Source organism: Leopardus geoffroyi, chromosome B1 (genome assembly GCF_018350155.1).
Source record: "Leopardus geoffroyi isolate Oge1 chromosome B1, O.geoffroyi_Oge1_pat1.0, whole genome shotgun sequence".
In the NCBI taxonomy this organism is placed as follows: domain Eukaryota; kingdom Metazoa; phylum Chordata; class Mammalia; order Carnivora; family Felidae; genus Leopardus; species Leopardus geoffroyi.
In genome coordinates, this window is record NC_059327.1 from 203,402,860 (window position 1) to 203,428,302 (window position 25,443).

Here is a 25,443-nt window from a genome sequence, read left to right on the forward strand (position 1 = left end):
AGTCTCCTGCCATGAGCTTCAAACAGGAGAAAGGAAAAAAAAAAAAAAAAAAAAAAAAGGAGGGTAAAAAAGCCAAGGAAAGATTAAAAAAGAAAAACAGGGGCGCCTGGGTGGCGCAGTCGGTTAAGCGTCCGACTTCAGCCAGGTCACGATCTCTCGCGGTCCGTGAGTTCGAGCCCCGCGTCAGGCTCTGGGCTGATGGCTCAGAGCCTGGAGCCTGTTTCCGATTCTGTGTCTCCCTCTCTCTCTGCCCCTCCCCCGTTCATGCTCTGTCTCTCTCTGTCCCAAAAATAAATAAACGTTGAAAAAAAAAATTAAAAAAAAAAAAAAAAAAAAAGAAAAACAAAGCAAAACACTTGTGACAGGTTCTATGCCTGGCCCACCCCTGAGTGCCTAGCAGTTGTCCTGGGAAAGGAGGTGACTCAACAAGACCCCAAACATTCTCAGTAAGGCAGGATAATGGGGAACCTGGGGAAAGTCGAGCATAAACCGTTGGGGGTAGATTCCTCGCTGGCACCGAGGATCTTGCCTGGGCGGTGGGGGGCGGGGCGCGGGTAGGATGCAGAGACTCAGTGCTGCAGCCTCTCTGGGCTTGAGAACGTCGTTGCCAGAAAACAGCGATCCAGGTCACGGGGGCCTGCTGACCTAAGTAGATGGGAAGATGAACTGACAGATGGGTAAACGGATGGGTGGGTGGAAAAACCAATGGATGGATGATGGGTGGCTGAATGGATGGATGGATGGATGGATGGATGGATGGAAAGACAGATGGATGGCTGAGTGGATGGCTGGCTGGCTGGATGGATGCGCCCATGGATGAGGGAAGACACATAACATGCAAGAGACAGAGACAAAGTTTGGTCCAGAAGGAAACACGACCTAAACAATGTTAAAGCTCTTCCTGTGCTATGAGAGAACAGAGAGAAAACACCACTGATAAAACAAATTGAGGACAAGATCAAGAAATACTATCATGGAATCAATAAAAAGTAAAAAAGAGAAAAGTTATGCCTGAAATTCAAATTAATGTCATAGGAAAAAAGACTTTTGCAACCAAATTGCCTTTTAAGTATGGTGAGAACAGACTGATTCTCGATGAAGCAGAAACGTGAGGAAAAGAGAGCCTGTGGGCTCAGGAACCTGCCAGGGAGACCCAGTAAAAGAGTGACACTGAGAAGGCTGGCTGAAGGGCCGAGGGTGGGCCTCCTCTCCCCCCACCGTCCACACGGGACCCTCACTCCTCTCCCCTTCCCCCTCCCCCCAGGACCCTCATTCCTCTCCCTCCCCCCATCCACACGGGACCCACACTCCTCTCCCCCTGTCCATACAGGATCCACACACAACTGCAGCTCACAGCCACGGGCCCCAATTATGATGTTACAGCTACGCATTCTGGGGCCAGGAACCCAGGAGAGGTGGCAACAGAGGAGGAGGGAGGGAGCTGCTAGCCGCGCCTCCCACGGGGTCTGAGCCACCGAGCAGCCTGAGCGCCTCCCCCCCCCCCCCCCCCCCGGTCCTGCCTGCCTGACAGCACACCCTGGGAGAGCCCTGATCCGCCCTCGTGTCCTGGCGTGTCTGGCACCCTGTCCACCTGCCTCAGCTGCTGTCTGTAGGGACACCCGTGGTGACACTCGCCTGTTTCAGGCTTGCCGGGTTTGGGTTGATCTTTCAAAACCGTTTTCTCCTTTGCTTTTTTTTTTAATGACTTAACGTATTTATAATACACATGTCTCATTTCACCCCAAAAGGTCGTTTTCCTCAAGGACGGAATATGTAAAAATAAAGTGGGTATTAAATGCCAGGGGCTGGGAGGAGAGATGTGGCGCCGGAGTCGGGTACATCTGCTCCGTGCCGCGCGGCTGCCGTGATCCCACACGCGGTCCTCCCTCTTGGAGCCTCAGCTCTCCCAGCCTCTCACCTAAACGGGTCACCGTCTGTTTCCGGGGTCTGGCTTCCCTGGCGGAGCACCACCTGTGGCTCACCGGTGTCGACGTGTGCAGCCACAGGAGGCGTGATCTCAGGGCACGCGAGCGACTCACCTGTTGTGATGCACGTTCGCACCCGCCTAATGGGGCGGCCACCAAGACGGAAGCGAAACCGCGTGCACCGTGACAGGCACGGCTGACACACAGCGTGGCTCCCCGGGGACAGGCTCCTCGGCCCTCACCGTGCGCAGCTCCAGCCGGGCCGCCCCCTGGGCTCTTCCAGGCCCTGCGCCTCGCTCAGAAAATGCCAAGGCTGACGGTCTGATCCGCCCGGTGGTGGCCACGTGCTCACGAGCCCCTCCGCAGAAGACTCGCAGACCACAGCCGGTAAAGGAGTCACGGCCAAAAAACACGAGCAACTCGCGCGATTCAACAACAAAAGATCCAAACAACCGGAGAAAAAAGGACTTGCACAGACGCTTCTCCAAAGAAGAGTCGCCGACGGCCAACAGGCGCGTGAGAAGGTGCAGGACATCACTCATCATCAGGGAAACGCAAGTCAAAACGACGGCGAGCGGTGACCTCACCCCGATCGGAATGGCTATCGTCAAAAAGACCAGAAGCCACAGGGGTTGGCGAGGATGCGGAGACAGGGGACCCTCTTGCGCTGCCGGGGGGAGCGCGAACCGGTGCGGCCACTGTGCAGAACAGGATGGAGGACCCTCCGGCAATGAACTCCAGAACCACCCCACCGCCGGGAACCTGTCCGAGGGACTGAAACCGGACGTCCGCGCCCCCACGTTCACTGAAGCGCTGCTCGCCGTGGTCAAGACACGGAAACAAGTGTCCGTCCGCAGGCCAACGGCGCCCCTTCGAGGCAGGCGAACGGATAAGGAAACGCTGGGGCATCCACGCGGCGGAACGCCACCCGGCCCTCGAAAAAGAAGGACTTCTGCCTTTGAGACACACGGACGAGCCCAGAGGACATTACGCTGCGTGAGACGAGCCAGACACAGCCGCTGCGCGTTCTCCCTTGTGCGTGGATCTAAAACACAGCCGACGCCTGACGGGGCGCCGGGCTGGCTCAGTCGGTCAGGGGTCCGACTCCTGGTTTCAGCTCAGGTTGTGAGTTCGAGCCTCACATCGGGCTCTGGGCTGACAGTGTGGAGCCTGCTTGAGATTCTCTCTCTCCCTTTCTCTCTGCCCCTCCTCAGCTTGCTAGCTGTCTAATAAATAAACTTTAAAAAAATAATAACATACACATGATGCTTGAACAGCATGGGGGTTGGCATGCCCTAACCCTAACCCCAACCCCCACATAGTCGAAAATCTGAAAATCCGTGCGTAACTTCCGACTCCTCAAAAAATTAACTAGTGACAGCCTACTGTTGACAGGAAGTCTCACCGATGACATAAAAACTTAATACACATTTCATATGTTGTATGTATGAGATGCGTATTCTTACAATAAAGCCAGCCACAGGAAAGAAACTTACTAAGAAAATCATAAGGAAGATACACTTACAGGACTGTACTGCATTTATTGAGAAAAAAAACCCTGTACCTAAGCAGGCCTGCGCGGCTCAAACCCACGCTGTCCGAGGCCCAGTGGAGTCCAATGCACAGACATAAAAGGCAGAATGGTGGTGGGTGAGGGGACACGGGAGACGTTGGCCAAGGTTGACAGGGTTTCACTTAAAAGATGAGTAAGTTCTGGGAATCTAAGGTACAGACGGTGACCACACATCACAGGCTCGTATCGTCCACCTGAGAGTTGCTGAGAGAGTCAAGCTTCCGGTCCTCGCCCCGCCCCCCGCCTGCCAACACACAGAGGGAACCACGTGAGGTGATGGGCATGTTAACTACCTCGATTGTAATGACCATTTCACCACATCGCACGCCTTGAACACATACAATTTTTATTTGTCAACCATGCCTCGATAAAGCTGGGAAATATAAAAATGAGATAATTTTGGAAAGAAAAACAAGAAGCCCCTGTGCAGCGTGGGTACCGGTAACAGGGACGTGCCAGAACGCACACAGGCCAGGCACCCAGTGTGGCCGAGGACGTGAGGCCTGAACAGGCAGCCCTCCTTCCAGACGGCACCCTTCCCAAGGCCCAAGGTCCCTCCCGTGTGTAACCCTAGTGACGGGCTAAAAATGGCACCTCTAGGGATGCCTGGGTGGCTCAGTCAGTTGAGGGTCCGAGTTCGGTTCAGGTCACGATCTCGCGGTTCGGGAGTTCGGGCCCCGCGTCGGGCTCTGTGCTGACAGCTCGGGGCCTGGAGCCTGCTTCGGATGCTGTGTCTCCCTCTCTCTCTGCCCCTCCCCCACTCGTGCTCTGTCTCTCTCTGCCTCTCAAAAATAAAGAAAAATAATTAAAAAAAATTATTTTTCAGTGGCACCTCTAACCGCACTCCGCTCCGATTAGCTGCTAAATGGTCCTAACCTGCCGCACAGCCTCTTGGCCACCAGTTGCAAAGGGACTAACCGGCAGGGGACATCTCCCCGTGTCGCCGCGACTGAGCTCCAAGGACTGAGGCAGGGCAGTTGGCAAAGCCAAGGTCCGTGTCCCAGGGCAACAAAGCCCAGTCAGTGCCACAGGCTCCGGCCACGTGGGGCTCCTCAGCGGCCTGGTGGCAAGGAGCTCGGTGCGCGGCCTTCCCTGTCACTCAGGGGACACGCCCGCTACCTTCCTGCCGCCCTATGGCTTGTCTTGCTTGGTATGTGCTTGAACAGGGCAGACAGCAAAACAGGAAAGAGAGCAGGCTTAAAATGAAAGGCCATCTGCATTCAGAAAGCAAATAAGAATTAAAGATCACATGCTTTCATCTGGTATTATTTCTGGTTTCAAAAAGGTTCCAGCTTCGATGTTAAAAGAATAACCAAAATTAGCAGAATTAACTGCGATTAGTTTATGGCATGGAGTTTACAAGTGACTTCAAAACTACGTGTCTTTGCGGGGGTGCCCGGGTGGCTCGGACGGTTAAGCGTCTCACTGTTGACTCCGGCTCAGGTCATGATCTCACGGTTCGTGGGATCGAGCCTGCATGGGATTCTCTCTCTCCCTCTCCCTCTCTGACCTTCCCCTGCTCGTGTTCTCTCTCTCTCAAAATAAATAAATAACCTTAAAAAAAAAAAGTGTGTCTTTGTCGGTAAGGGGTGACGGATGGCAGCTTCTGGACAAGGACAAAGGGGATGGCCCAGACCTGCCCCGTGTGGCCGGCACCTGGGTAGGAGACGCCCACCAGTGCCAGGGAGGCCACAGCCTCAACCAGCCGTCTCTGCGTTCGCGTTCTATCGAACGGGGTTCTCCTGGCTTGTCTGCTTGTGTGACCGGAGGCTTTCGCCACGAAGGGAAAACTCTGAAAGCCACTGTTCCAACCCGGGCTCCAGCCCGCACCCGCGCGTCCTGTGAACGCCTTCCTTCAGACGCCCTCTGCGCCGCCCGCCGTGCGTGGCACTGGGCCCACGGTGTGGAGGCCGCACGGTGACACAGGGGAGTGACCGGCACGACGGCCCTCGTCAGCATTGCCGGGCGGCAAGGAAGCCCAGGCTGGTCTCACGGGAGGCGGGCAGTGGCCCAGGCCTCTCGGAGGCACTGCCACGGGACCCGGAGTGCGCTGGCATACAAGGGGTCTGAGGGACACGTGAGACCGGGGCGGGAGGACGGGGTCACCACCACCCCAGCTCTGAGCAGGCAGAGAGCGGAGCCAGTGAGGTGTCGGGAGGGGAGCAGACCTCGAAGGGACGGCAGTTTAGGCGAAGGGGGTGCGGCCGCAGCCGCCTGGGGCCGGGATGCAGGGCAGGGACGAGAAGGCGGCAGGGGACACGCCCCCAAGGGGTCTCTGGGACTCTGGGACCAGCACGCTGGGAGAGGGGAGAAGTGGGAGGCTCGTGAGGGTGACGCAGCGAGCGAGTGAGCGAGCCCGCCGTGTGCCCGGGGTGGGGGCGCTCGCACGGCTCCCTCACACGCCGCGCCTCTCCACCGCGAAAGCACATCTGGGGGGGCAGAAGGCGGTCTGACCTTCCGAGGATGTAGGAGTCGGGTGGGCAGGGACTCCTGGCAAAGCTGCTTGGTACAGAGTGAAAAAGAGAGAGAGAGAAAGCAGGAGAGCGAGCTTCTGTGACAATAAAGCCGCAGGGCTCCGTGGCCCAGGACGGGAGGCCCGCGTGCCCCGCTCGCGTCTACACTGGAGGCCCGCGCATTCCCACCGGCCCACGGCCGCCACGTCTGCGCTTCTGCTCCTGGGCCGTGGGCCTCCTCTGTGAGCAAGTGTCTGAATAACTTCCCAAGGAGGTGGGGGGGGGGGGGTCATTACATTTTTAAGCCTCTCTTTAATGCGAGAATGTTCTTCCTTTCCTCAAGGCCAAATCTGCCCCCGGACTCACCCCAGGTCCTGGCGTGCCCTCCACGGAGGCTGGCCTCCAGCCCTGCCTTCACAGGGCAGTCTCTGGCTGCCGGCAGCAATGAGCCCCTCTCCTTCCGAGAAAGTGGGTAACACTCAAGTTGCCAAAAGTCGCACAACAGCATTGTCCAACTTCCTCCCAATAAAGCCACACGGCTAGATGGTGAGAGGTTGTAAGACACGGGGAGACATGGGGACACCGCGGGAGGCGGAAGGCAGCCGCGACTGCCGGTGCTTCCGAGTGACTCACCCGTCACCAGAGCCATGCGGGGTGTCCACGTGGACACCGTCCTAACCTGTGAACGGGCTGCTTTCCAGGCCGGCTCCCCCGTCCCTGCCCCCCTCCCGTGGAGACCGTGGGGCTGGAGCTCCTAGAACCAGCCCGCAAGCGCAATGAGAAACGTTTTCTTCTTACGCTCGGAAGAGAATCGAAGATGGAAAAGTGATAAGAGTATGAAAAACTGAATAAAACACACACAGGCTGTCGGTGCAGTTCCTGAAATTCAGGGCGTGCTCAAGAAGTAGTGGGCCCTTCCCCACCCACCTCTGCCGCAGAGGGCCTCGCGGGGCACAGGGGCCATCCCCAGAGACACTGGGGCCCGTAGGGCCCAGAGAGGGGGCCCCCACCTGCCACCACCAGGACACCGCTTCCTTAGCAAGGACACACTGGACCCCAAGTCAGGGGTCCCCCCCCCCACACGTGGGAGGCCTGGCTTCGTAAACACTGAGTGGACTTCAGGGCCCCCACACCCACTGCTCACGGGGGGAAAGTGTCCCAGCCTGATCAGGCCTCGTGTTTACGGTTAAACTGAACTTCTCACATTTGTAAGTTTCCTGCAGAAATGAGCATCTTCCACCAGGAAGGATAAACTGAACAGCAGAAAGGGAATTTTGTAAAAACCACTTTTATCCTGGATTCAGTTACTGGTCCTCTTTTCTTTTCATTAAGGAAATGGTTCCCACTCCCAGCTGAAGACCGATCAAATGGCATGATTATCGCTGTATGTGAAAAGGGGAACGTAATTCCTTTTATTAAAATGAATAAATCCCCAAACACAACCTTCGGGATCCATGGTCTCCACCTCAGGTATCAGCACGTTTGTAATTCAAGATGTGCTCCGCGTGTGCCCACGACCGGCGGCGGCTCCCGGCCCCACCTGCCCTCCGCGCCGGCAGCCCCGTCCAGGGCCCCCCACCCCACCAAAGCCAGCAGTTGTGGGACAACAGAAAGCGTCGAGAAAACCACGCTTCGTTTCTCTCTCCCGGGCAAAACCGGGGTAACCTCGGGCCCCACGGCCGTCCGGTTCCTCCTGCTCGTGTGCGTCAGACCTACGGCCAGCAAACAGTGAGAACACAGGGCTGAGACCTTTTGATAAACTATAAATTCAACTCTCCAGAGACAGAAGAATAGATTCATTAACACACGTAAAACACACACACACGGCTTGTGAGCATAAGGACTTTATGAGTATTAGGAGCGACAGGGAACCACCACGGAGCAAAAATGATGAGGTTACAGCAGGGCAACTGCCAGGGGGAGGGGACATGCCCGGCCACCTCCTTTCTGGACGGAACCCGTGACAGAGCTCCCACACACTGTTCAGAGGCGGGAAGAGGGCTCTCCCCTCCTGTCCAGCCCGCAGGCCTCAACTCACCCACTAGGCTGTTGCTAAGAAGGGAACATATCGCACTTCAGTCTCACCCGAATTTCCAGAATTGCTCAAATTCGGCAAGAGCTTTGAAATCTTCACTTGCTGGTTAAAAAGACGGCGTGTTTTAACTTGTCAGCACAGGTGGGATGAGACGTGCTGCAGCCAACGCCCGGACGGCCGCAAGGGCTCCACCCGCTCAAGGTCAGGTTCCTAACATGTCTCTGCAATAAACGGCTTCCAGAACTCGTGTCTCGGTCACCAGGGAGCCATGGGAAGTTCCCCCAAGTCAGCCCTGACCAAAACCCTCCCCCAGAGGATGGGGAAAAGCAAGGAAAACATCTCTTCTGAGTGAATCAATGGCAAATACACTTTCACAATGTGAACAAACACTCGATAAAAATAATAAAAATATACATCAGAAATTGTGACTTACCACCATCAGATACAGTTGCAGACTGAAAGAAAAGAGAGAGAGACATGAGTTAATGAAGCCTCATGACCAAGTCGGGCAACAGCAGGCCTGTCGTCTGAGGAACAAGCCGCCAGGTCCTCCGGAGGGGCTCCCGGCTCCCGGTGTGGGCGTCCGAGGACGACCAGACACCTCAGTGAGTCAGGAGCTCTGCTCCCACTTCCTGGGTGAACCCCGCCCAAGCCGGGCAGGCCGGGGACACGGGGCTCTGCGGAAGTCATCATCCTTTTCATTCGAAAACAACAAATCCCGGCACGTCTGGCATCATTAGTAACACGCTGGAGAAACCCGGTTTGGGAGCCCGTCGGTGTGCATCGCCCGCAAGCCACACCGGCCCGCACCAGGCCGCTCTGGCACCTCCACCTGCCGCGGGGACCGGGCCCCTCCCGGTGACGGTGACAGGTGCCCGGGTGACGGCACGGCAGGGGCCAGGAGGGCGCCCGCAGGGGGTGAGAGCGGAGGAGAGGAGGGGGGCCGCTCAAAGGCACCGGGGAAAAGACCCGACGAGTCGGGCAAGGGCAGAACAGGCCGGTAGGAAGGCAGCAGGAGGCTGTGGGGGGGGGGGGTCCCGGAAGGACAGGCGGTCGGATGAACAGAACGGGCCCCTCGGAGGAGGGCTCCTGGGAGATGCAGGCAGGCGGGGAAGGAGGGAGGCGGGAGGAGCAGCTGAGGAAGGACAGGATCCGGGCGCGCGCACCGGAAGCCGGAAGGAGCCGACGAGGGCGGGACTGAGGAGCCCGCGGGGACACCCTACAACCCTGTGGGACGTCCCGGTCACAGCAGGGGCCCAGCTCTGGAGAGCAGGTGCAGGCCAGGCCCGACGGCACTGGTGCTGGGCCTCCCCCGGCCTCCACCACGCGCGGGACCAAACCCCGCAGCTCGGGTTCCGCGGCAGGATGAAGGCCGCACACGCTCCTCTCAGTAGCGGCCGCCGCCCTCCCTGGCTCAGTCCTGGGAGCCCAGCGAGGAGACAGACTTGCACTCGGGTCCTCTCTGCAGAGGCAGCCGAGACCTGAGCGCGGGACTCGAGGAAGCTCTTGCCAAAGGCGCGGCTGACGGCCCATCCCCAGTGCCAGGCCCCCCGAGACCTCACCCCCCAACCTGCGTGCAAGATGGGGGACCCCCTCCCATTCTGAGCCCCTCACCTCGTGGGTCTCAGACCTGGAAGGCTCGAGGGCCCAGCTGAGGGGTGGATGGCCTTCTGCCCCAGAAAAAGGGCCTGTCCTCTGACAGCCCGGGGAAGCCACGTCCTGATGGTTTTGGAATAGGGGCTTCTCGCTGTTTCAAACCATCGCGGGTCCTGGGGCAGAAACGCCCCAGAACTGTATCCTGGCACCTTATCGGTACGTTTCCAATAGTAAAACCACACGCCGCTGTGTGTCCGGTTTTTACACGTCCATCTTGCCAGACGGGCAGGCGAGTGCGGACTCTGGCAAACCCGCCTGGGCCGTCAGCCCTCGCCCCCCAAGGGCGTGACCTTCCTCACACAAGCCCCCTTCCCAGGCCAACACACCGCGGAAAGCCGTCCTTCCGTACTCACAGTAAAGCACCAGCAACCACGTCATAAAGTCAAATTATTCCCTTGAGATTATGAGAAGAAAACCCACAAGGCCACACATAACGCCGGAAACGCTATCGATAATAATACCGGAAAAACGAATCCTGAAACGTAAACCTCGTAAATATGAAGGCCATGGCTGACTGCACGCCGTGCTCACAATGGAAAGTAAGTTCTGACGTTAGCAGATGGAGCAAACGCACTACAAATCTCTACGCCCAGCCCCAAAATGAACTCGAGGCACGTCCCCGAAGCCAGAGGGGGCGGAAGAAGGTTGGACAAGAGAGGGGTGTCACGGAGCGTCGCAGGGCAGTGCGCACGGATCCAGGTAAAGCGCAACCAACGTGCTTTTCACAGAAGTGTATTTTAGGGGCTCCTGGGGGCTCAGTCGGTTGGGCATCCGACTCTGGGTTTCGGCTCAGGTCACGATCTCAGGGTCGTACCCACGGCGTGAAGCCTGCTTGGGATTCTCTCTCTCCCTGTCTCTGCCCCTCCCCTGCTCCCAAAATAAATAAATGCACTTAAAAAATATATACTCTTTTTCCAGAATAATTTTAGATTTACAGAAAAATTGTGACGACGGTACAGAAACAAACGTGCTTTCAATATACTGCTGCTCCATAAACAGCAAAGGAGCCACTAGGCGGGACCGAGGGGTGGGCCGGGCACCGAGTGCAGGGCGCAGGCGACACGCCCCGGGACTCCTGGGCAAAGATGGCCAGCTCCCAAACCGCCTGGGAGGAGAGCGGCCCAACTGAGGCCCACAGGAGTTCCAAAAAGTGAGCCTGCCCCAGTAAAAGCTCACAACTCAAGAGTCCCCCCAAACCCAAGGGAAGAACCCATGAGGAGAAAGAGCTCCCCGAAACAACTAGCAGATCCTCAGACGCTGGGAGGCTCTGACACAGAACGTCGAATAAAGATGAAATCGTGAATCAAAGTGGTGATGGAGGAAAGAGGAAGTGAGGCGGCAGACGTGACAAGTAACCCTTGATGAGATGCTCACGATGAAACTGCACTGGTTGAAACGCGACGCTCGGTGCAGAGATTAGCAGTGGCAGGGCTGAAAAGAAAATCTGGGAATTGGAAGACAGCCCTGGAGAAGGTCACACTTGTGGCAGCTCAGAGGCCAGACCGGCCGGGAGGGTGCCACGGGGTGCCACGGGGGTGCCTGGGGGTGCCAGCCTGGACACGGGCCAGCAAAGTCAGAAAGGAGCACTGTCCTGCGGGTGCACACCCTCCATCCAGCCTGGAGAGCCACCCCCTCGGGCGCCCCTCACGCACGTCCTCCGGGAGAGGGGCTCGGGTGCTCCGTGCGTCACCCTTGTTCACCAGGCTCCAGGAGGGGCTCAGCATCTCTGAGCCACGGCCTCAAACGTGTGTTTCCTTCCCTTTCCCCAGTTTGGGGAGCTGTGCCCAAAGAGTACTTTCCAAGTTTAAAATGCTAAGGAAAGTTCTAGGCGTCTGGAAAGCCGGGGGCTAGTGGGCTCTGTGTGCTAAGGGTCCTCCCAGAGGGGCCTGTAAGGGCTCAGAGGTCACAGATGTCCCCCGCCCACCCCACATTTCAGAGAAACAGGTGATGACTTTTCCTGACCACATTATTTAATTTGTAAATAATGTACAATTACCATTAACCTAACTCTTCTGTTTACTGTCCAATATTTATTCTACTTGTAAGCACACACCACCAGGGAGGGGCAGAGCTGGGCCATTATGTCAGCCGATCCCCGCTCGGCACCCCAAGGCCTCAGCCCCTGACGTGGACACGGGAGCAGGCTGAGCACGGATCAGGGGCCTTCGCTCCAACAGCAGGGAGAGCCGAAAGAGGTGAAGCGGCCTGCCCACGGCGACAGGTGCCGGCGGGGAGGAGTCTGGGAGGTGCCCTGTGGGGAGCACAGGGCACGGCACTCAGCGCTCTGCATTGTGGGAGGGGGTGGGGAGGCCTAGGCAGACAACCTGCCAACAATGGGGCAGTGGGAAAGACGGGGAACCCCCAAATCATTTCTATTTGCCTCAGGATTCTGACCCCTGCTACCCTTTGAAAGCCTGGCGTGCGTTTTTTTTTTTTTTTTAGCACATCCTGGCCGCTGGAGGGGGGGAGCAGTCCCAAATGGCAAAGCTTCAGAAACTCCCACAGAACATTCCCAGAGAGCAGCTCCCGCAAAGGGGAAGCCAGCTGCTCAGTGTGACTGAAAGTCAGGCTTTCCCGATTTCTCGGCGTACGGAGACCCCAGGCCACCGTAAACATTTTTATGAATTACAACTTAAAACATTCCTAATGTTTGTTCTGTACAATTTGTGTTAATAAGTTGATTTCATTTGCCCGCGTTTTTGGGTTCTTCCCAAATTCCCATACCTACATGTGATCCTTACAAAAGAAGCAGAATCGTAAAACCAAGCTTCCAGGGAAGAAAGGTCCCGGTAAGTCAGCACTTTTCCGAGCTTCCAATTAAACATGGGCCGTAATGGCATAGCTCTAAAGAGTTCCAGCACATTCCTGCAGGACTGGAATTCAGTCTGTTTTAAAGAAACTTACGAAGTATTGAGATACGTGGTTTAAGTTCAAACAATCTCCACTCCTCGGGTCAGTCTCGTAAGCCCGAGAGTTCAGTAGAAATCACGTTTATTCCCAGCAGGGAATCTGTCTGGACCACACACATTCCATGGATATTTCATTTGGAATTAATGGTGTGACAGTTTTAGACCATTTACACGAAGCATACTGGATGATGAGTCTAGCCTTTACCAAGGTTGAGCCTGCAAGCATTAAGCTATATCATTTCCAAATCACTGTGATATATAGTAACACACAATAACATCCGTTTTTCATGTTGAGTCACTGGCAAAATTTCCCGTCTTAGACACAAAAAGTGTGAGACACCTGGTCGTATCTGAGTCCTAAAGAAGAGACCAGGGCTGCAAGTTGCCCAAAGGCACCAAATGTTCTGAATACAGAGAGAATGTAAATAACCCAAATGATGAAAACCCTGAGGAATTTAACAATTCTACTTGTATCTAATATATGTTTATGTGACTTTTTAAAAACTTGATCGTTTCCGTTTTAAGTGACCCCTCGCCGGGCCGAGTGCAGAGGAGAGCAGGTGCGTGTGGGGCCTGTTGGGCTCATGCCCTGACTCAGCTCCGCGGGCCCAGACGTCTTCACACCCAGCCACGACCCTCGGCGTTATCGGGTCAGGTCAGTGGCCACCAGCCACGGGTGTGGATGACGATGACGACGTAAGATGGGCAGGAAAACGTGAAACCCAAGTGCTTCCCGGATCTATGCTGTGCGCGAGCCCGGCCTCAGAGTTGCACGCGTGCGCGCGCGGGTCCTGCCGTGTCTCCCTGACTCTGAGAGCCGCTGTGGGAAGCCCCCAGCCCCTGCTGTCCCCTCCCCTGGCCAGCCCACCTGCACCTTGTCAGGGAGGCCCTCCTCGCCAGGCCCCTGAGTGGGCCCGCACAGCCTCCCCGTCGGCCCCTGCAGGCCGGCCCCCAGGTCCCTCGGTGGCGAGACGCCTGAGTGACCTCCCACAGACCTTGCAGCGGCCTGGCGAAATGGCCAGGCTCGGAGCGCATCCCCTCGCGAGGATTCCACGGCGTTCCATCCCAACCCCGCCCTCTCCGTGCTCACACACGTGAGCACACAAGCACACCCCCCCCACACACACACACTACGGCTTTCCAGCAGGTTCCACCAAGAGACACCTGGGCAGAAGGCTCACATAAAGGCGGGGGGGGGGGGGGGGAGGGCACAATTTCTAAGGTTCAAACTATCACGTTCACGGTAAAGAAGTTCTGTGACCTAGGAGACAGGGATGACACACGGCACAGGCACTCGGGTGACAAACAGGACAGCTGGACACAGTCATGGGCGAGGGCGAGGGCACAGCCATCACGGCACGGCACACCACAGTTTGTGCAGCCCAGCGAGGAGAGGCGCTACAGCAGTGGGGGACCTTCAGTCGGCTCGCGGCTGAGCCTGGGCCTCTCTCTCTAAAGTGTGCCTCAGAGCCGCGCGTGTGCACGCACATCCCGTGTGCGGGTCCTGATACGCGTGTGTGTTTGCGCGTGGGCACGTATGCACAGGTGTGTGCGTACCAAAGACTTCTTCGGCCTCCAATAAAATCACAAGAGACCGAACGAGGCCAAACCCACAATGACAGCATCCTCCCAAGGACTCAAGAGCGAATATTCCTGTCAAGCACTTGGTGAAGCCTGACATGGTTCCTTTTGCAAAAACCGTGACGAGCGAGCGGCACGCAGGCTCCACGCTCAGGCTAGGGGATTGATTCGGAGTGCACATCCGACCTCGCACAGAAACCCTCCGACCTTACTGCTGACTGAAGACTGCAAATCCCCCCTCGTGGCCGGCCGGCCCGGCTTAAGGGAGACAGGGTGGGAGGCGGCAGAGGGTCTGGGATGACGGCCACGACTCAGCAGCCCGACAGGACAGCACGGCCAGCGAAGCGGAGGGAAACTCGCCTCTCTGGAATGCTCTGTGGGGGCGGCAGCACTCAGTCTGCCTCTCAGACAGACACCGTCCCCGAGGAGCTCCTTCTGCGGGACCGGGACACGCAGGTACACGCTGGAGACCGGAATCCAAGCCCCACTCTCGGGCGAAGTCGAGGCCCAACCCCAGGGAAGCGCTTTCTCATCAAGGCCGAGATGCCTCAGGGGGTTCCCAAACCTCCACCCAACGGAGCGGAGCGGAGCCTCAAGCTGGAGCTGTCCGTGCGTCCTTCCATCCTCCCGGGCTGGCTCCATCGGCCCCGGCAGCCCCACCCTCAGGGTCAGGCAGGGCCTGGGCGGGGGGATCCCGCTGAGGTCGCCTGCACTCACTGAACGCCTCCTGCACACGCGGGTGCGTGTGACACGGCCGCACACCCAGAACAGGCAGCCCCGCCCCCAGGTGCTTCTGCTGGGGGCTGGAGGTGAACCCAAGACGTCACGTCCCTGCTGCCTCGGCAAGCCAAGTGCTATGGGAGCGCGTGGCGTGGAGAAGGGCACGCGCGGTGTCCCCTCGGGCTGGAGACGGGCTGACGCAGGGCAGAGTGCGCACCCCCAGGGCTGCAGACAAGAGAGCGAGGTGGGGGCGAGGAAGTAAGGACGCAGGGACACACTTGGAGGGCTGAGTCCTCGGGCTTTGGCGACATGGGGCTCGAGGGATGGCCAGAGCGAAGGGCAGGGGACACCGAGGGAGAAGCCCGACTGGAACACCACTCCCTACCCGCCTCCTGCACATCCAGAGGGAGCTGGGAGCAGCGGGGTCCCTGCTGCCGCGACAGGCTGGAGGGCTGTCGCTCGCAGACACCTGGGGAGAGAAGCCAGGGGGCGGGGTCCTGGGGAAACCGGGGCCCCCGGGAAAGCTGGTCAGGATGACCAGCACGACCGACGGGTGGTTCTGGGATGGAGGGTGCCAGGCGCCCCTCTGGGGATCAGGGAGAAAGGAGCCCGCGTGCCGGCTGCACCCCAGGACCGAGGGCGGCAGCAGCCAGGGCACACGGTCAGCAGGTCACCCAGCTGCCAGTTCAAGGCGACCGACGTCTTCACAGAAGGGAGGGGAGGACGTGCAGACAGAAGCTGGAGTCTCCCTCACACGGACCGGGAGGTCTTCTCACACAGATGGCCAGAATCAGAGCCTCAGAAAGTGAGAGAAGACTGTGCAGCCACTGAGTGGGATACACGCAGACCGCCCCCACGCAGCTGCGGCCCCCCCTCCACCCGCCGTCAGTGTCCAAGGAGGTCTGGGGCGAGGCACACGCACGCTGAGGGACAGACAGCCCAGCAGGGCCGGCCCCGCGCAGAGGATGCAGCCCGCGTCCCCCCGCGAGTGGCACAGGCCAAGAGCGGACACAGGCACTGAGCACAGCCCGCTCGCCTGAGCTAAAGAAGGAGAAACCCAGGCAAAGGCAAAACAATCACGTGCGGCCCACCGAGCCAGCCGGGCGTCGGCACACAGAAGGGCAGGCCTGCGTGCTCGCTGCCGTCCCACGGCCACCCTGGCAGCCGGGCCCGTGGCCGCACCCGACACTGCCTCCGGGGCCCGCTCAGCTCCCCACGTGCGCCGGCCCGGGCCGAGGGGACCCCGCCCCTGCTCTCGGGTCGCCCCTCGCCGCCTCCGCTGCCCACCCGGCGGGCCCGCGAGGGGACCGGGACCGAGTCCTGGTCTGCGACAGGGGGAAGGAAGACCCGGCTGCCAGAGCTGCGGCCGGCCCTGCCTGTGTGGCCCGCTCTCCCTTCCTCCCCCTGCCTGCACCTCCCCAGGAGCAAACCCGGGGCGGCCCTCCTCACCGCCGGGGTCTGTCTTCCTCCAGCCTGTCCAGGCCTTTCTGCGGGGCTGGCTCGCCCTCCACGCACCTGCCACCGGGCGCTGTCACGGCCAAGTGGAGCCCTGAGCGTGGCCGCCCCCACCGCCGCCCCGGGGCGCCTTCAACAGAACACGGGACTCTGTCTTCCCAGCGCAGCCCTTCCTGTTTTCAATCCTGCACGGGGCTCAGTGCACGGAGAGGTGGCAGCCCCTTGGTCTCTGGAAGGTTCTTTCTCTCATACTCTAGCAGCCTGAAGGCAGCTGCCTGGGCAGACAGACCTCACAACACATCTGTGACACGAGACATGCTTCCAGGCCACGGAACCACAGACCTCGGCCAAGCGCAGCCCAGTACCATCTGTACTTTATGAGCGGGCAGGGGAGGACGAGCCGCAAGGGTGACTAACCGCCCGCGCAGCCCTGCCCATCGGCGTGGAAGCCTGGCGGGGCCGGGCACGGATCCCGTCACTCCTCCCGGGCGGCCCAGCCCCGAGAAGGGCCACGGTGGCGGTGGGGTGACGGGTCCACGCGGGAAGCTTGTCGAAGCTTTCTTCCTGTGACAGTTCGCGTTCCTTCTAGGCCGTGGGTCTCCGTGTCTCCCCCCACCGCGCCTCACCAGCACCCACCGCTCACGCCCACCCCGACGTGGTCGGGGCCGATGGCTCGCTTTGTTCTGACAGAGGCGCACACCCACACGTGCAAAGTCCACTTATGCCGAACTTCACTTCATAAGCGACGGGAGAACTGCGATCTGCTCATCCGGCCGGTGGGAGCCTCACACTTTTTCAGGGTCAGCGCCCACCGGCTCTCCTTTGCGCTCCAACGGCCGTGGGAGATAGCTCTCCGCCTCCGGATAAAAGGCGCTCACGAGAGGCACGCCGCGCTCACGGAGCCCACGTGCGCTGTGGATGGAGGCTGGCCTCCCCGGGCACCCCGCTTACAGACCGGCAATTAGAGGCGCTAAGACAGCAGAGCTGGTGAGGTGTGGAGCCAGCCTTCCCACACGGTGCCCCCGAGTTTACCCCCTTCACACCGCGTGGCTGCAGGATCGCCCCCTCGCAGTGGCCCTCTTTCTGCCCTCTTCCCCACGGGCCCACTCTGAGCCAGAAAGAGCTGCGGTGCCCCCACCACTCGCCCACCACCTTCTGATACCACCCTCGGCCCCGGGGAGGAGAGAGCTGCGCATTTTCTGTTGCTTAAAATACAACCCGCACGCCCAGATTTTAACACACTCATGCGAACAACTTATTTGCCAGTTTGAGCACTTGCAAAAATTTCAAAAGGGATCCAAATCATTTATACAGGCAAGTACAAAGGCAGCTTTTTAGAGACCTTTTTTCTCACCGGCATAAAAACCAACATTTCCTAAAACTTGCCTTTATAGACCACTGAGATGAGAGTGTGGTGCACGGGTATGTGCAAGTAACTAACTGGTTAATCGGTCCATTAAGGGCACGGTATATCCCAAATGCACTTTTCCATCAAGGACGAGGCACAGGGTCCCAGGAACACATCGGCGTTTCTGCACCAGGACTGCCGGGGGCGGCCACGCGGCAGGCACGCCCGTAAACATCAAAGCCACCCCCCCCCCCACCTCTCCGGTGAGCTTTAGTAGTGCCTGGGCTTTTCAGACTGCACGCTGCGTGTTTTTAAAATAGATGAAAACGTGCACTGACTGCGTAAGGTTCCTCCTTGACCGACCCAGCTGACCTATTTCTATCTTCCATTTAAAAGGGAGGATGAAGCCCCCTTTCCCTCCATTTCACCCCCAAACCGGTCACCTCTGAACCGGCTCGCCTGCAGCCGCCGCCCTGAGGTTCTACTTAGACATCACGAAAACTGCAAAATGAAACAAGCCCCCAGAAAAGAACGAATTTAAAACTGGTACCCTGCAATTAGTGACATTTACATCAACACAGCACAGCCACAAGAGGAAAATAAAAATTATTCTTTTTTTAAATCTCAAACCTTCCTTTTGCCTGGCTCCCCAAACCTTTTTTGAAAAAGTTTTCTAGTCAGTTCAACTTTATAAGCTCAGATAATAATCAATCATTCAATAGGATTGCCAGTGGTTCCCTGTGTACGTGTATGAAGCAAAATCAGTTCGTTACATTTTAAAATATCAGATACAAAACAGTAATTTAAAGAAGATGATAGATTTGGATAATCTGGTTGAAACTGAACACTTCCCCCAAATTAGCTCCCTCACTCCTCTTTAAAAGCTGTTAGAATTACCGCGGGAAGGACAAGACCACTGGTGCTCTCTGTGGGGCTGACTTACAGCGCGAGCAGCCGGGGTGCCCCGGGGGCTGAGCTGGACCCCCCGCGACCGACCCACCGCCCAGCCTCGCTCCGGGTGTCCTGTGGTCCCCGAGCCGGGCATTCGCCGCCACAGGACTCACTTTGGCTCCGTGATGGAGGCACGAGAAGAGCTTTCAAAGTTGACGCTGAAAATCTACGATTTGCTGAACGGTCTGAAAACAAAGCAATAACTGAGATGCCAAGTTGTCTTAGAAAAATTCTGCCAAGTGACAAGAAACTTACCTGCTGATCGCTTAAAATGTGTGTTTCCTTCGACAACGCTTTGCCCAAATTCATCTTCAGACAAGAAGATTTCTGCCCCACACCAGGCACGCAGATCTAAACTATACCATTTGACACAGTAGCATGCCTGTGCATGCCAGGGAAGTTTAAAGACATTTCAGATGAAGTTCCACTTGGCTCTCTTTGTAACCCATGGCAACAGGACACTGCAGGAAGCTGTGGTTTGCCAGGGATCCAGACTCCATGTCAATTGTCTCAGATTAAAAAAAAAAAAAAAAAAAAAAAAAAGGCCGTTTACATAAGTCACGCTGTGAGATCATTTTTAAAGTATTTCCTCTACCAAATCAGAAGAATCAAACTTGAGCTGATAGGGGTAATTCTCAGTCAGTCCAACAGCTGCAGAGAATTTGTTTTTTTAGCAGCGTGGCGCAGTTCACAGCCTTAATTACAGTTGCTGACGGTTCTATTATAAGCCTCCATATGCACGAGTCTGTGTGGTGCCAACCTGAGGAATCGGCCGCGTTCCTAAACCCGTCTCAGGCATCTATCGCTGTGCTGTGTCTGCCTTGTCTGCCTTCAGACGCCTGACACAACCTCAGAGCGAGGGAACCGCGGCAGGCCCTCGTACGCATAGGGGGCAGAAAAGAAATAAGAAACGGGTTCTAGAACCTAGGTACCACTGCAAAATTACCCGTCAACGTTCGGGAGACTCCCGGGTAAAGTGCTCACCACAAAGTGCTTCGTCACTGCCAAAACTCTACAGCCCTGGAGGTAGGGTCTCACATGCACGGGCTCCAGCACTCAGCTCACCCTGGACCGTCAGATCGGAGCCGACCTCAGGAAGCAAACACGATGCCCAAAAAGGGCCAAGAGGCTGGGATGCTGGCCCTCAGGTTTGGGGTCAGGCCATCAGCCGGCCACACTGACCATGCGGAGCCCATCCTTACTTTTGCTTCTCCGTGGGAGAGACGGGAGCATTCCCTGCGTAAGCGTTCAGTGCAGAGAATCCGTAACACGGAGCACGTGACTCTGTGTTTCATGCACGACTGTACAAGGCCTGCCCGAAAGATGAAAATCTTACAGACCGTGGGCATCAGCCCAAGCTTCTTCAGACTGCTTTTCTCTAGAGATCCACACACAATGAAAGTATGAACCGACAGCACGGGGCTAGGAAGGGACAGAAGCCTCCAAGGCCGTCCACACCACCACCGAGTGCAGGAAGCGCCTGGCCCGGCTCACAGGAGCCGCCGGGGCCCGCGAGGGAGACAGCACCACCCGGGACTACGGGGAAGGGGGTCCCAGCGAGAGGGGGGGATGGGAGCAGCAGCCTTCAGCCCGGGCCCCCAGGAGGTGGGCAGGGGCGCCCTGGGCTGCCCCACCTCCCCCGCTGCTGCATGGGGCGGGGCGGGGGATGAGCCTCGGCAGAGAGAGCTTCCTCCAACCCCCCCCACCCAGGGTTTCCTGGGCTCCCGCGGTTGCCCCGCCAAGCCTGGAGGGGCCTCATGTCCAAGTGCCACGGCCTGCTCACTCCACCTGTTCTCCGGGCCATAAGAGCAGGACTCATCGTCTTTCCCAAGCAGGCCAGCCAGCCAGTGTGAGGGAAAGCGGGGGCCACGGCCTGCAAACAGGCCCCGCGGGCACACGGATGAGTCGCCTTTCCTGGGCATAAATCAAGTCTGGCAGACAAGGCCAGCAAGCCCACCTCCTTCCCCCGGCGGCCGGGAAGAGAGAAGAAGCCGCACCCAGAGCACCGTGTGGTACAAACCGCAGGCTGGCAAGGCTGAGACAGGATCTGGCCCGGCCCAGTGGGTACAGGCCACACGCCACCCCCCCCCCCAAGCCGGACACGCATGCCCTGATGTCACCCTCCAACACGCACACTCACACCCCATACGTGTGCACACACAGACGCATGCACACACGCACCCATACACGTGCACCCATACATGTGCACACACATGCACACTCGTACATGTGCACGCACACACATGCACCCATACGTGTGCACACACCTATACATGTGTGCACACACGTGCACACACACCCATACACGTGCACCCATACATGTGCACACACGCACCCATGCACACACACTTTCAGAGAAAACACACTGGAAGGTTTTCATAGGTGGCCAGGCCAGCCGGTGACTCTGTGACCAGGTTATTGTCCTCACTGATCTCCCAGGGGCCTAAACTACTTGTAGGTTTGGGGAGAGGACAGTGGCCTCCAGGCCAGAGTGCAGGCCAGCTGCACCCTGGCCCAGAAGGCCTGCCAGACCCGGGACGACCACCAGTGACCACCAGTGACCACCGGAGACCGGAGCCGGACTGCGGGACCGGTAGGCCACACCCCAGGGCACGCGGCAGATCCCGAAACCCAGCACCCGGGCGCCGAGTCGTGCACGCCGCCGCTCGGGTGCCGGACCTGTTCTCACTCTAACCGCCTCAGACGGAAGCGCCCATACCCCACCAGAGGAAGCTGACCCCCACCTCGTGCATGTGGCCGTCGCGTGTGGCCCACACAGCCGCCCGCCGCCATCCGGCTCCACACGGCACGTGCTCTCTTATGTCCCTTTGGGGCCTTCTGTGTCTCCCCGTTTGCTGTCAGCCTGCCCTTGTCTGCCGTCCGCAGGGCAGGGAGAGGGAGGGGACGGGGGCAACAGTCTGGGGACAACCCCTGCCCGTGCCGCACGGTGCCCTCGGCCCCCAGAGCCCGGCTCACCTCCGGGGGAAAGGAGGGGTTCCCTGGCTGTCAAAGTGTCCAAGGGCTCCCGCAGTGCGCCAAACACGCCCGCCATCGCATCCTCCCTATTCTGACGAGCGAGCTGACTCACGGCCAACTGGGGACTAGCCCCTAATAAGACCAAGTGTGGGTCTGGGCACGACGGGAAACGCCGGGTGGCAGTGGCGGCGTGGCCTGGCACTGCACGGGCTTGGGCTTGGCAGGACAGGGAGCTGCCCAGAGGCAGTGGGGAGAGGGCCAGCTGAGGTCGGAGCCGTCCTTGGCCCCCAACCCCAGGCCTGCCCGGCCACGTGAGCTGCCGGCACTGGTCCATCCCAGCGGGAGAGCTGGGGGCCGTGGTGGTGGGGGGGGGGGGTGGTGCTCTGGCCCAGGAAGCCAGACAACAGGAAGCAGGTAGCAGCTACAGGCGCGTCACCGGGCTGGAGGGAGCCCAGAGGGCCTTTGTGCCCTCTGCCCCGAGCCTGCCCAGGGGTCTGTCCTGAGCTGAGAACGCAGTGCAAGCACTCGGGGACGGCAGCAGAGGTCCCGTGGGGGGCTGGGTCGGGGCAGCTCAGGGAGCATGTCCGGGGAGGGTCTGACCAGAGCACACAGATGGGGGGAAGCAGCGGGCATCCCGGGGGAACACCGGCAAGCCAGGCAGAGAGGAGCCTCGTTCTCTAGACCCGGCCACCTAGAAAATTCCAGTGGAAGGGGCCCACCAAAGAGCTCCTCCCGTATCCTGGATCTCCTTGCAGCGGCCGCCGCCGCCCCAGGTGCCTCTCACTGGTTCCTGCCGCAGCCCCAAGCCAGTCTCAGCAGGGCAAGGGGCATCGTCTCCTAAATGGCCCGGACCCGTCATGCCTTCCCTGGTCTTCCACCCATCCCGGGCACAGCTGGACCCAGAGGAAACACATGCACTCCTCTACAGGTTCAAGTGTGGCAGAGGGAGATGAGCGCAGACAGCAGCCCAGCCTCAGATGCAGGGGCCGCTCCCACCCCCCACCCTCCACCCCCCACGGAGAAGTCTGGACAAGTTGGGAGGAAAACGCATGGCCTCGGCGCCCCCTTCTGTCCAGGCCCTGAACTGCCAGTCCCTGCTAACCACAGCTGGGCCCTCTGCCAGCCAGCCGCCTTCCCCCCAGCACAGTGCTCCCGGGGGAGTGCAGTGGGGCCAGGGTGTTGTGAGAGCCAGAAGGAGCGGCAGGGAGCTCCCCGTGGGGCTCTGGCTCCAGCCAGAGAGGCCCCAGGGGCAGCAGGGCAGGTGGGCCTGGCTCTCAGCAGGGGGCCCGTCTAGAAAGGCCATGAACTGAAGGACCCCGCAGTCTAGAGAGCAGCCAGGTCCCCTTCCCTCCCGGGGCCACGGCGAGCTTGGGCACCGTGGCTGTCACTAGGGTACAGCCAGCTTGCTTGAGAGTAAACATCCAGTCTGTGGGTCACTGTCTGCACCGCCCAACTCTGCCACTGTCCCCAATAAAGCTTTACTCACAGGACAAGCTATGGCCTGAGGGCCACGGGGTGCCGACTCCGGCCCTCACCACGGCCTTCCTGCCCTGCCCAGATCCCTCCCCTCTCCTGTTCCCCAGCTCCTAGGGCTCCTGCAGGGTCCCACCCCCATGTTCTCCTGTCACTCAGACACTTAGGGGCTTCCTCCTGAAGCCCCCGGAGCTCCTGAGAGCTGGACCAAGGCTGGGCCCCGTCCCTCCTGCCCTGCCACATGCCACGCCCCTCTCTCCCTCAGCTGCCTGTTGTGAGTTTCGCCAGAAGCTTCCGCCACACTTAGAATAACACCCAAGTCTCAGGCTGGCCCTCCCTCCCTCCCTTCTGTCCCCAGGGCAGCTGTGCCTGTCTCGAGACCTTCGTGTGCGGGCCCCACACATTGAGGGACTGTGAACATTCCCTCCTGAGAGGGGCCCATCTCTGGCCCACAAACCTATTCCAGCTCCCCCACCGCCATCACCTTGCCACCAATGTGCCGCGGCCACCATGCCTCCTTCCAGGATGTCCCAGTACCACATGCCTCACACCGGGTGCCCCCAAGTCCTTCTTTCTTCACCCTACTGACACTCGAGCCCCTCCCTGGGCCCTGGCCAAGCAGCTCAGTCCAGGAGCCTTCCTGCCATGCCTGCACCAAATCACAGGAACCGACGGTCCCAGAGCCACCTTTCCCCACTGACCTGTGCCCTGGGGGCTCGCGGGCCATGTCCAATCCCCACCACGACAACTGTCACCGCCGTGCTGGACGAGCACCTTCCCCACACGCTCTGCGGACCCCACACACTCACCCCCTGTCACACACGCAGCCTTGCACATTCTGTGCCATATAAGACTTCCTGGGTCACCGGTCCAGACAGCTAAGGAGAGAAGCCCCCACCCAGCCGCAGAAGGAGTTCCTGCAGACTCAGCACACCCACAACCCCTCGCCGCTCGACCCTCTTAGCGCAGGACCGTGGTGGATCAGCCCAGCCCCACGCACAGACAGCAAATTGTTTCTTGTTCCCCGTGGCCAACAGCCTACAATGGTGACGCTGGACGAAGGACCCCCCCAGAAGCTGACTCTGGTCTCCCACGCCGGTCTCGGGGCACAGCTCCCCTTTAAACCTGCGCGTGCTCAGCTCAGGGCCTCTGCATCTTGGGACTGTCTCACAGACGCCAACACCGTCGGTCCACATCCTAAAAACCTAAACACCTGCCTAAACACCTAGAGGGAGGAGACGTCCCCGCTGTCCACATTGGGCCAACAGTGCTGGCTGTTTTCTCCCTGACCCGCCTCTCAGGCCACTGCCTCCTCGGTGACCGTCCGCCATGGTCAAGACTAAAATGGGCACCTTTTCAAAAACATACAAGACTCCCCTCTGACATTCCTATAGCCTGACTCATTCCCTGACCGCCCCCCCCCCCACCAGGACCTTGCCCCCTTCCCGCCATCTGTCAGTAACTCCTCTCCCCGCTCAGAGGACAGGCCCCCCGCCCCTGCCTCCCCGCGCCCCAGCTCCTGTCCAGCCTCCTCTCGAGGGCTCACCTGCACAGCCCCGGCCCGGTTCCTGCTGACACGGTTCCTGCTGACACGTCAGTCCTCACTGCAGCCCTCCCGGGGTGTTGACCTCACCACGGCCGAAACTGCACCTCCCTGATGATGAACAGGGCTGGAAACCTTCTCCCGTGTGACGTGCCATCAGGCCGTCGTCTGGTAAAACACCCGCCTGAATCTCCTGCCCACTCTTCTGGTGGGGCCTCCCCCCACCCCCCTCCCCCATAATCTAGCAGTGGTGTATCTGCACGCACGAAGGGCCCTGACACTCTCCGGGTCTCAGCATCAGCCTTGGCCTCTATGGCTCACGCCCCAACACCATGAGGCCGTGAGCCCGCACCGCCCTCAGGTAATGATCTTGTGCTGCCCTCCGCGTTATAGCTGGATTGAGCTGTGTTGGTAGGGCACGAGGACTTACTTCCTTCCTTCCTTCCTTCCTTCCTTCCTTCCTTCCTTCCTCCCTCCCTCCCTCCCTCCCTCCCCCTCCCCTCCCCCTCCCCTCCCCTCCCCTCCCTTCCCTTCCCTTCCTTTCCTTTCCTTTCCTTTTCCCACGTGGATCTCTTATTCCAGCACCACTGAAAAGACCACACTCGGCCCTGCTCTGCACACAGCCCACGTCCACGGGCACGGGGTCTACCTCTGTGCACGCCCTCCTCCTACGGAGGAGGGCCAACACGGACCCTGTTTGGAGTTGCTTCCACTATAACACATTTCGATGGTGAATGGCGGACCTCCTCCTACCTATTGTCCTTCAAGAATATCCGGGCTGCTATGGGGCGCCTGGGGGCTCAGTCGGGTGAGCGTCCGACTCTGTTCTGGCTCCAGTCCTGATC

General features: G+C 59.0%; 1 protein-coding gene across 6 annotated transcripts in view; it reads right to left on the minus strand.

Annotated features, from left to right (window-relative positions):
- Positions 1 to 25,443, minus strand: part of RGS12 (regulator of G protein signaling 12) — a 119,561-nt gene that overhangs the window by 47,568 nt on the left and 46,550 nt on the right. For 4 of the 6 annotated variants that reach the window (XM_045474712.1, XM_045474713.1, XM_045474710.1 and 1 more), the window contains one exon: positions 8,420 to 8,441. In XM_045474712.1, the coding sequence (XP_045330668.1) occupies positions 8,420 to 8,441 (22 nt within the window). Of the gene's footprint in view, positions 1 to 8,419; positions 8,442 to 18,861; positions 19,097 to 25,443 lie in introns of those variants that run through there. The other 2 variants (XM_045474715.1, XM_045474716.1) reach the window with 2 other exon arrangements.